The sequence below is a fragment of the Athene noctua genome, chromosome 5, assembly GCF_965140245.1.
Source record: "Athene noctua chromosome 5, bAthNoc1.hap1.1, whole genome shotgun sequence".
Classification (NCBI taxonomy): Eukaryota; Metazoa; Chordata; class Aves; order Strigiformes; family Strigidae; genus Athene; species Athene noctua.
The window spans coordinates 3,224,327-3,235,687 of record NC_134041.1 but is presented as its reverse complement, the minus strand read 5'-3'; the positions used below and the strand labels follow the sequence as shown (position 1 = coordinate 3,235,687).

At 58.7% G+C, this 11,361-nt stretch overlaps 1 protein-coding gene across 1 annotated transcript; it reads left to right on the top strand.

The window, feature by feature from the left end:
- Positions 1–2,232: 2,232 nt before the first annotated feature.
- Positions 2,233–3,680, top strand: FOXD3 (forkhead box D3). Its single transcript, XM_074908063.1, has one exon. It carries the CDS (start codon positions 2,343–2,345, stop codon positions 3,555–3,557), a length of 1,215 nt encoding a protein of 404 aa, XP_074764164.1. The 5' UTR covers positions 2,233–2,342; the 3' UTR covers positions 3,558–3,680.
- The last annotated feature ends 7,681 nt before the right edge of the window (positions 3,681–11,361 follow it).

The following is an 11,361-nucleotide window of genomic DNA, read 5'->3' as shown; positions in this document are numbered from 1 at the left end:
GGGCGCGGAGGGGCGCGGAGCGAGGCCGCCCCGCTCAGCCGGCAACCGTGATGGAACACGGGATTAGCACAATAGAGCCCTAATCGAGGGGAAACGTTTCTTTTCACGCTAAGCACCGTAATTAATGGTATGAATCAATTAATTTGACTTATTGTGTCGAAGAAAAGCGCAACAAATGAAACGGGGGGCTGCGGAGTTGGTCTTTTTTTCCTCCCTTTTCCCCGGGGAGAGAAACACGGGAAGGGGGAATCGCGAGTGGGTACGAGTGTGAGTGTGCCTGAGGGCGTGTGAGTGTGTGTCTCCGCGTGAGCGGGCGGGCGGTGCGCGGGTGCGGAGGCCAGGGTCACGGTGCGCGGAGATCCGCCGGGAAACGCGTAAAAGCGGAGCGGGGTGGGTAGGAAACCCCGTGGGGTGTGGGGTGGGTAGGAAGGAAAACCCCGTGGGGTGTTGGGGTCCGCGCCCCCGCGGGAGGATTCCCTCCCCCCCCCCCCCCCCCCAATCCTCCGCGCAGCCCTTTCCGCGGATCCGGGGAAGACTCCGCGCCCGGAGCGACCCGTCGGGGCCGGGTAGAGGCTTTCGGGGAGGCCGGGGCACCCCCACTTCCGATGGGAGGGGAGGAGGGGGGGCAGCTATTTGCCTTCCCTAATCCAGAACGATTCGTGGGAATCTGTTCGCTCCCGGGGCGTTTCTTTTCCTAATTTAATTGTATTTCCCCAAATCCCACAACACGTGCGAGAACTGCAACAACAAGAGTATCTGCGTTACGAATTACAAAGCAAAGCCCCGTGAGCCACCCGCGGCCGAGGTCCCGGGTGGGGGGTTCTTCTCCTTGGGCGCAACGGGGCAGGGGTGGGCGACCGGCCCCCTCCCGCCCCGCCGGGCGCCTCTCCCCGGGCCGGGGCTTACCTGGGGCCGCGTCAATACGGTCCTCACATTCACACACACTCCCTCATTTCCTACTTTTTCATATGCTAACGCCCGCAATGATTAAGTCGTTAACACCTCTGGAAAAAAAAAGAAAAAAAAAGAAAAAAAAAAGACAAAAAAAGAGGAAAAAAAAAAAAAAAGGAACCGGCTAAAAGCTTCTTTATTTATAGTTTCCCTTTGTTATTTTACGTCTTTTTTATTTCTCCCTGCAACTAACCTAATAGATTAATCAATAGCCATTCTCTGATCTTCCGTTCCCAGCTGGTGCTGCTGTTGGAAAAAAAAAAAACAAAAAAAAAGAAAAAAAAAAAAGAAAACCACGGAGAAGTGATTTCAGAGCCCAAACTTGGTAGTTTTAAGCCCTATTACGGCGACGCATCCGCTGAGCCTGAGCTCGGCCGCTGCCCAGCGCACCGCGGCGGCCTCCGGGCCCGTCGCACCGGGAGCGGCGGCGGCGGCGGGAACTTTCCCGCGGGGGGGTGGAAGGCGGCGGGGGGGCGGGTAGGGAGGGAGAGAAGGGCGGGGGGCAGGCCGGTGGTTCCCGGTGGCCGCGGGGCCCGGCGGGCGGCGGGGGCCCGGCGGGGCGGGCAGCCCGACGGGGCGGGCGGAGCGGAGCCGCCGCCGGTCTTTGTTGACGGTGCGTGAAACAAGTCGAGTTTTGCGTGACTTCACAGCGGGGCGCCTGACGTCACGCGGTCACGTGGCGCCGCCTCCGAGTATATCTTTAACGGGAAAGTAATCTATCAGGCAGTCCGGACCGCCGCGCTTCCAAAGTGGCGAGCGAGGCCCCGCGACGCCCCGGCCTCCTGCCCCCGCCCCGCCCGACCGCCGGGAGCTCCGTCCCCTCCCTCCGCCAAGGGGGGGGGGGCAAAAAAAAAAAAAAGCCAACCAACCAACCAACAACCAACCAACAAACCCACCGGGAAAGAAAGAGGAGGAAACCAAAAAAAAAAAACAACCAACCAACCAACCCAAAAAACCAACCAAAAAAAACCAAAAAGCCGAGGGCGGCGGAGCGGTGCGCGGCGGGGCCGCGGAGCGGAGCGGTGGAGCGGCGGGCGGCCGCGGAGCCGCGGCGGCCCCATGCCCGGCGCCCGCGGGCGCCCATCCCGGCGGGCGGGAGCCAGCGTCGCCGCCTGAGCCCCGATGCCCGGCGGCGGGAGCGGGGCGCGCAACCGGAGGTGACCGGGCGGCCAGGGCAGCCCCGCGCCGCGGGACGCCGCGGACGGGAGAGCAGCGGGCGCGGCGGCCGCCCCATGCCCCGCGGGGACGGGGCGGCGGGGGGCAGCCGGCGGGCCGCTCGGGTCTAGCCCCAGGTCGGAGGAGCGGCGGGAGGGGGGCGCGGGGGGACGCCCCGCCGCGCCGCCGGGTGCGGGCGGGAGGCCCCGCCGCCGCGCCCCGTCCGCCGAGCGGGGATGACCCTGTCGGGCGGCGGCAGCGCCAGCGACATGTCCGGTCCCGGCGTGCCGGCGGCCGAGGATGTGGATATCGACGTGGTGGGCGAGGGAGACGACGGGCTGGGCAAGGACAGCGACGGCGAGGCCGGTAGCCCCGCCGCCCTGCCGCGCCTGCCGCTGGACGAGGCGGCGGAGCTGGCGCTGCCCGCGGAGGCGGGCGCGGGCGCGGAGAGCGGCGGCAGCGGCAGCGGCAGCCCGGCCGAGGCGGCCCCCGGCGGCGCGGCCGAGGGAGGCAAGGGGGGCGGCGAGGAGGGGGCGAGCGGCGGCGGCGGCGGGGCGACGGCGGGGCAGAGCAAGCCCAAGAGCAGCCTGGTGAAGCCGCCCTACTCCTACATCGCCCTCATCACCATGGCCATCCTGCAGAGCCCGCAGAAGAAGCTGACGCTCAGCGGCATCTGCGAATTCATCAGCAACCGCTTCCCCTACTACCGGGAGAAGTTCCCCGCCTGGCAGAACAGCATCCGCCACAACCTCTCCCTCAACGACTGCTTCGTCAAGATCCCCCGGGAGCCCGGCAACCCGGGCAAGGGCAACTACTGGACGCTGGACCCGCAGTCCGAGGACATGTTCGACAACGGCAGCTTCCTCCGGCGGAGGAAGCGCTTCAAGCGGCACCAGCAGGAGCATCTGCGGGACCAGACGGCGCTGATGATGCAGGGCTTCGGCGCCTACGGCCTCGCCGGCCCCTACGGCCGCCCCTACGGGCTGCACCCCGGCGCCTACACGCACCCCGCGGCGGCCGCCGCCGCGCTGCAGTACCCCTACATCCCCCCGGTGGGCCCGATGCTGCCGCCGGCCGTGCCGCTGCTGCCGTCCAGCGAGCTGAGCCGCAAAGCCTTCAACTCCCAGCTCAGCCCCAGCCTGCAGCTGCAGCTCAACAGCCTGGGAGCCGCCGGCTCCATCGTCAAGTCGGAGCCCAGCAGCCGCCCCTCCTTCAGCATCGAGAACATCATCGGCGTCCCCGCCGCCAGCTCGGCCGGCAGCGCCCAGACTTTCCTGCGGCCGCCCGTCACCGTGCAGTCGGCCCTGATGGCCCACCAGCCGCTGGCGCTGGCCAGGACCACCGCCGCCATCGCCCCCATCCTCAGCGTGCCTACCAACATCATCGCCGGGCAGTTCCTGCAGCCCGCAGCCCCCGCCGCCGCCGTGCAGGCCAAGTGGCCGGCGCAGTAGCCCCCCGGGCGGTAGCCCCCGGCTAGTAGCCCCGGGGGAGCCTCCTGCAGTCCCGCCGCCAGCCGCCCCCTCGGGGCTCCGCGGCCGCCCGGGCTGTGCCGCCGCCCCCCCCCCCGCCCTCCACCCCCCAACCCGCCCCGGCCACCGCCGCTTGTACATATTTGTATCAAAAATCACTGACGTTGCTTTCGGGGTTTTTATTTTTCTAAAGAGGCGAAATGACGGTCGCGATTAGGAGCTGCGAACTTTCACTTTTTTTGAAGGTTCCGGCGCTCCGAGCGGTTTTATCCGAAATAAACGAACAAACGAGGAAAAAAAAAATGTATTGAAAAAAAAAAATAAGCGGGGGAAATTTTAAATATTAAACGAACGAACACACACACGAAAAAATGAATTTTGGAGGAAAAAAAAAAAAGAGGAGGAAAACGCTGTCATTCTATTATAGAAGTCTGTTTATATATGAATGAATATATGTATTCTAAATGTTATCCCTTCGTGTTGTACACAACTTTGTAAATAAATTTTTAAAATGCTCTGCCCGTCTTTGTGTGAGACGCGTATCTTTGAGCGCCCACCCGAACCTGCGGGGGCCGCGGAGGCTGGAAAACCGAAGCGGGCGAGCGGAACTCCCGCGGCCGCGGAGCGTCGGCCCGCTCCTTCCCGCGGAGGTTTGGGTTTCGGCGGTCGCGGGGCGGGGCGGGCGGGTTTCCCACGGCTCCGCGGTACCTTCCGCCGCTTCGGGATGCTCCGTCCGCGGCCGCGTAACGACAGCGACCGGTTCCGCTCGTTGTCGGACCGGCCGCCGCGGCGGGACCAGCATCACACCGATTCCTTCTAAATTTAACCTTCCTCGGCAGAGCCGAGACTCCCTCAACCGCGCCGTGATTTTTTTTTTTTTTTTCCCTAAACATATTAATTTTTCTCAGCCTGATCTCGGCTCTGCATCCCGGCGCTGCGGGATCCTGCCCCTTCCCGGCCGGACTAGGTACGCTTCGGGTTTTCGTGGCTAATTATAAGGGAAATGTTTTTAAATAAAACACGCTGGGGGGATCTGAGCAACGTTTACTATTTATTTTGCAGGGGAGGGGGAAAAGAAAATTCAAGCTGTGCCCGTGCGATGTAAGAGCGCGGCTTTTTCGTTTAGATCGAGAAAAGAATCGGTGTTAAGCGGCTCCGCGTTCCCCCGGAAAGGGAACGGCCTTTCAGCTAATTCCTAATAATAATAAGTTTTAAGGGCAGATGGGAAAAAAAATGTACATTTGTGTGCATTTTCGGGGCGAAAATAGAGGGACAGCCAGGATGAAAAAAAAAAATAAATAAATTAAAAGATGTGGTGCGTTACAGTATTTAAAACCCCGCTTTGGGGGGTTTAGGCTGGCGGGAGCTCGGGCGCTCCTGTGTGCTGGCAGCGTTTGGTACTTTATTCTCTCCCTCGTAAAAACGTTGAATTTTCGTCGCCTTTGGAAACCTCCGTGGATTGTGCTTTGCCGCCCAAATAATTGACTGTCTTTTGTTAGGAAAAGCGGCGGTGTAAAATGCAGGCGGGATGCGGCGGGTTTCGCTGCGGGAGGAGCAGGACGAGGCGCTTATTTCACCTCTAAACACCGGCGGATTTAGGGGGGGAAAAAAAAAAAAAAAAAAAAAAAAATTAAATAAATAAAAGTGTCCTTGCTTTCCTGGTAAGCAGTAAATATTATTTCTTCCTAAGTAAATATTTATACCTCCGCATACATAGACTAAAATAAAACAAGCGGCTCGGTGATGAGATAGTTTGAACTTTATAAATAAGGACTCGCTAATCATCTGACACGGAAAGGGAGAAGAGGCACCTGAAGCGAGCGGGGGTCGGCGGCGGGCAGGGCCCTACATGGGCACCCGCCGGGCTCCTCTCCCCGGCCAAACCCGACGGGGCTAAATTTGTTTGGTGCGTGGCGGCTATAAAAGTAACAAGTTGTTTCACAGTTGTGTCTGGCTAATCGGTTTTACACAAACAGCAAATGGTAGGTGATTTGTGCAACACGCGCGGGGGTTATTTCTATATTTAGCGGATACCCCTGGGAAAAGGGAAAGGAGCCTCTTCTTGGATTCACTTTTAGGCTCAAGAAGCTGCTGATCCAGGGCTTCCAGCGGACACCGGATAACAGGGGCTCATTCCATTCCCCGGCCTTTGTTACTTATAAAATTACTCGCTCATATTTCCCCACATAGCAGCAATACCTCGGGCTCGGCATCTGCGCGCCGGCGGCGGCGGAACCGGCAACTTTCCTCTCCGCCGCCTCCCTCCGGCGCGGCCCCGGGAACCGCTTCTCCCTCCGTTACCTCCGTCCCCTCTTTTCTCTCCCCTGGCTCCCCCCCCCGCCCCGCCCTCCCCCTGCCCGCGATCGCCGAGGAAGAGCGGCCGGCGGGACCCTTCGGCGCCGGAGGAGCCTCTCCCGGGGAAGGGGCTGCGGCTCCCGGGGCCGGGCAGCACCGGGAGGGCTCGGGGCTCGGGAAGGACCCCGGCGGCGGTGACACCCCCCCACCCCCACCATCACCCCCCCAGCGCCCTCCGGGAGCCGCTGCCTCCCCGCAGCCGCGGGGCCGGGCCGGGAGCGGCGGCGGGGGGGTCCCTGCGGGCAGGTGAGGGGCTCCCGGTGGCGGCGGGGGCTGCAGTGGCGCACCGGGGCCTGCAGGGGGCGCGGCGGCTCCCGCCGCACCCGAGGGGAGCGAGAGCACCCCGCAGCCCCCCCCGTCCCCGAGCACCCCCCGGGAGCATCCCCTGTACCCACAGCCACCGGCGGCGGGAGCGGGACGGGGCGCTCTTGCAGCCGGTGGCACCGGCGGGTCGCGCAAAGCTACCGGGGGGACTCGAGGGGTTGGGGAGCCGGGGGCGGGGGGGGGGAGGCGAGAAATCGGTCCCCAAACCGCGGCGGGGGGAGGGTTTACAGCCGGGCCGGCGAGCAGCTTTCGGCGGCTGGTGCTGCTCCGCGGAGCGGGGCGCAGCCCTCCGCGGCGGCGAGCGGCCGCGGGACCGGGCCAGCATCTCTCGGCCAAGTTTCCGCAGCCGCTCGCTTCAGCCAGACAACAGAAAGACTTTTTCTTTTTTTTTTTTTCTTTTTTTTTTTTTCTCTTGTTCTTTCTCTTCCTTTTTCCTTCCACAAACTTGTCGGACGCATATGGCAAAACTTGACACGGTCGGTGACAGATGCTTGTTAGTGTAAAACGTGTCATGTCGGTCCCTGGGGGGTATTGAAAGCAACTAGATCCTAAGAGTTTACCCAGAGCCACCCCCCCCACCCCTCGAACCCCCCCCCCTATTATTTATTACAACTGCGGACCCGCCGCTCCCTCCGCCCGGGGAAGGTGCCGGGCGATGTACAATAGGCTGGAGGTAGGATCCGGCCTTAATCCTCTAAACCACCCCGTTGCTTGAAAAAAAAGGGACGAGACGGGCTCGTCAGGGCCATTTCCTCGGCTGATACCGGTCTCCCGGGGAAAACGCGCGTTTTCGCAGCCGGCGGGGCCGGGCGCTGCGCGGCCGCGGGAGTTACGCACCCCCACACCCCCCCGCCCCGCCGGCTCCGCGTTAACTGCTCTCAAGGCCGCCTATTTATAGCATAATCGATCGAGTGTCCCCCCCACAACCCCGGGCACTGAGCGGGGCTGAAAGTTACAGGCTAATCGGGGTTGAAAGACCGCGGCGAGCATTTGAAAAGGCAGGAAAAGATCTTTTGCGGTGATTTAAAAATGTGTATTTATCGCGCGTGGATGCTTTTTCCCAGGAAGGAGCCCCAAAGTTCGGGCTATCTCCCCCACCCCCCCCCCCCGTCTCCCCCAGCCCCCTCTCTGGTAGCACCGAGGGCACAGCCGAGACTGGGGGGGGGGGAGGCGTCAAGCCCCGGGGCAACGGGGCGAGCAGCCGGGCACGGCCGGTCGCCCCCTCCCACCCCGCCCCGAAGTCCCGCTCGCAGCTGGGACCGGGTTTGTCGGTGGCCACCGCCGGGAGCACCCCGGGGGGGTGGGGGGAGAAAAGCCGGTCAGAGAGCTATCCTCGGTCTGTCCCACGGAGAGGTGGCCGCAGGAAATTCATCCCTTGGAGCCACCAGAAATCCCTCGGGACACGGGCAAGCGTTTGAGGACGGCTCCCTGATTTTTACCCACCACCTCGCAAATCCCCAGCGCTGCCCCAACCGGGGTCCGGAGCTGAGGGTGAGGATCGCCCCCCCCCCATCTCCTCCCAGCCCGGCCTCGGTGTCCTGGGCCAGTGACAAAGGACGGGGGGCGAGTATTTCGGTGTGGGAAACGCCATCCCTCACCCTTCGTGGCGCCCTCGGGGGTCTCCCGCTCCGGGAAAAATACAACAGAGACTTGCTTTAGGGGAGTGGGGGGGTTTCTTCCTCCCCGTCCCCCGCGGGTCGGAGGCAGGGGGGACCGGGGGATTCGGTAGGATTTTGCCTCCTGGGGGTGCTGGGGCAGTTTTGCTACAGCTCCGCCGAGCCTGGGACCGTCCTCGCCGGCTCCTGGAGGGGGGGTCAGCCTGGTCCGGGAAGGCAGCAAACCAGCCTCTCCATTTTGGGGGTGCATTTCCGAGAGATTTTAAAAAGTCAGAGGCCGAGGAAACAGCGCGGAAGTTACGCCGCCCCACCCCGCGGGTCCGCGGTTGCGGACAAGGCTCGGCTCGGGGTATGGCTCATCCCCCGGGGGGCTGCGTTTGATAAACGCCCGCTTAAACTTCCGCGGAGCTTAAATCTCCGCGGGAGACTCGGTCCGGAGCCGTGAGCATCCGTGTCATCCCCGTAGCGTCCCCTCCCCTGGTCTCACCTCTTCACCGAGCCGGGAATTCGTGCAATTGGGCCCAAACACCCCCGATCCGGTTTTCTCGCGAGCCAACACTTCTATTTCAGGGGCTTTTACTGAATTACGTTTTACTAGTCCTAAAACATTAAGCGTTATGTACTTAAAAGATACAGAGCATAGGTATTACATCCACAGAAAGTATTTTAGTCAGTGAATGTTCAATGTAGCAGGTAGAGATGAACTTAGCACGTCTTCCAGACTGAACTGGGAACAGACTCTTCAGCCATAAAATGCACTTAACAGTCTATTTAATAGTGGCGAGGTCCTTGAAAATGCAATATCCATGCTAATCTTGCCTTTTTCTAAATCAGAAATGAAAAATAGGTCAGTAAGGTAGAGCCTTCCCCTTCCATTTAAAATGTGACATTTAATCTATTTAAATAACTAAGTAAACTTTATTAATTCAGGATTTGGTAAGCAAGCTGCAAAAGTAGGCACTTCCCAACTTTATTAAGACGGTGAAGTGTGAGAGGGATTGTCCTTGGACTCCAGGTTCAATAAAATCCCCGTTTCCTCGAGCTTCAGCAAAATGGGAAAAGCCGGGACGGGCGAAAAGAGCCGAAGGTTTCCGCGTTCAGGGCTGGAGCGTCTCGCCCTGGTTCAGGGAGGGCTCGGAGCATCCTCCGGGTGCCGAGGCAGAAGCCTCCCCGGCAGAGCTTCCCCGCCCTGCTCCCAGAACCGCAGGAATTTAAGAAAACTAAACCCAAACCCTCAGACCTTTCTAATTACTTTATTAAGTGCTGGTGTTTCAGGGGAAAGAAAAAAAAAAAAAAAAGAAAGAAAAGAAAAAGAGGGGGCTCAAACTCCCTGCAGGTTGTGGTAGTGGTTTCAAACACGTTTGTTTCTCTTGCTAGGGCAATGAGGATGGGGAGAGTCGTGGCTACGAGCAGCTTTGCTTTCCGAGCCCGCTGCCGGTCCGCACTCGCCCCCACCGCCTCCCCCCGCCGGACAAACGCGATTTTCTGGTGTCGGGAACCCGGGAAAAGGTCAGATGCTGAATCGAGAGCGTCTCCAGAGTTTGTTTCCCCGCTGGCTCCTGCATCACGGCTCAAGCTCGGAAACCAAATCCTAAATGAGTTGGAAAGCAACTTTTCACAGGCGCAGGCTCCCCCGGGACTGCTTTGCCCCCGCCCGCCCCAGGAGAGGCTCCTCGTTATCCTGACCGCGTTTCACTCCAGATTTCTGGACTACCCGGGGGAGATTTACCTTGCCACCGCTCGGCTTTACGAGCCGGGGTGGAGAGGAAGAGCCAGCGGACCTGCTGAAGCCTCCCGAGAGCGCCAAGGGTTAAGAAAAGCCGTTTATCTGCTCATTATCGGTTTCTCTTTACTACCGAGACCCAAACCCAAGCCCCGCTTGTCTCCTACCCCGCGGTATCAATGTGTCCTTAATGCCTTTTCCAGTCATTGATCTGGTCAAAGTCACCGCGGAAATACTAGTGACAGAGACTCAATTCCAGGCGACGTGACCGATGCAAGTATTTAGAAAGCATTCAATAAAAAAGCTTTCCCGGGGAGTGAAGGATTTCACCTTGCAACAAAGAGCGCTCGGCTAATTGAAATAATGCACTTGAATGTGTAGCCGGGCACTCCTGCTCGCCCATACCGGCTCCAGCACCAAATTGTCAATAACCCGCAAGATAAAACCTAAAAAGTCTCCTTATATATATATGTAGATTTTTTTTTTTTTTTTTTTTTCCAGTGGGAACCCATAGGTAACGCTCACAGGCTTGGGGGTGGCTTAGCACTGCTGTGCTGTCCTCCCCGGCCTCGTGGTTTGGGAGCGGGCTTTAGGGAATTTCAGGCATGGAAAATCCTGGAGGGAAGAGTAGAAGGAAAGGAAAGAGGGGCTGGGAGTAGAGAAAATAAAACAGGGACCTGCCCTGGTGATTCTCCTCCAGGCTGAGGCTGGGAAGTCACTTTGCGTTGCGCGTTTTCAGTGTCGTACACCAGCCAAAGCCGTGGTGGGGTCCAGGAGGTGTAACTTCCCATCTTCCATTTTACTTTGCAGTGGATGGATTTTTAGGACTATGTTTATTTTACAGATTTGTCATCTCCAGGTATCCCTTAGGATCTTCTTAATATCCTCAAATGGAACCATTTTCTTGAGCGTCAATGCGTGATGGAGTAGAACGGATTAAGGTACAATATGTAAAATTTGATGATCACAATCCTATTTTCAATAGGATTATGGCTCCAAACACCTTGGCAGACTAGTGTGACTTTTACATTTATCTGTAGAATACCACAAATTTCTGGTCTCTTTGTACTGTCCTGCTTGAGGGAACACTCACGAGTGATGGTTGCTGAGAACACTGAAGTTATGGCAGGTGTAAGAGGGACCAAATAATTAGCACTCAACTGAAAAATGGTCGGGATAGCGGGAATTAACATTCTTTCTGTCATTGCACTGGAAGAACTTCAGGAAGAAAAGCCATCTCTGGTGGCATGCAATACTGTACGTTGCTCAATGTCTACAGATTTAAAAAAAACCCCCTGTGCATCTAAGAAAAAAAATCTGTGAAGAAATTTGTTTCCCTATCATCTGTGGTTACTTGAATGTTTCTGTTATTGCAGTTCGAGAGCACTGCTGGGAGTTCATCCGGCAGGTCTGGCCATGAAAACCTCTGTGTGTGGTGTCAGTTGTAAAAATAATCAGTTTTCTACTAAATTTCATAATCCAAACTCAGTTAGACACACAACCAGAAGAAAACCACAGCAATCTAAAGTAAAAGAGACTGTACTTTTAAATATCAGTAAGGGTGGTATAAAGATGATCGAGGATCATTTATGTTATCACAGAACCGTCTAGGTTGGAAAAGCCCTTGAAGCTCCTCCAGCCCAACCATGACCCTCCCCCTGACCGTTCCCAACTCCCCCAGATCCCTCAGCGCTGGCTCAGCCCGACTCTTCAACCCCTCCAGGGATCCCGGGGACTCCCCCCTGCCCTGGGCAGCCCATTCCAACGC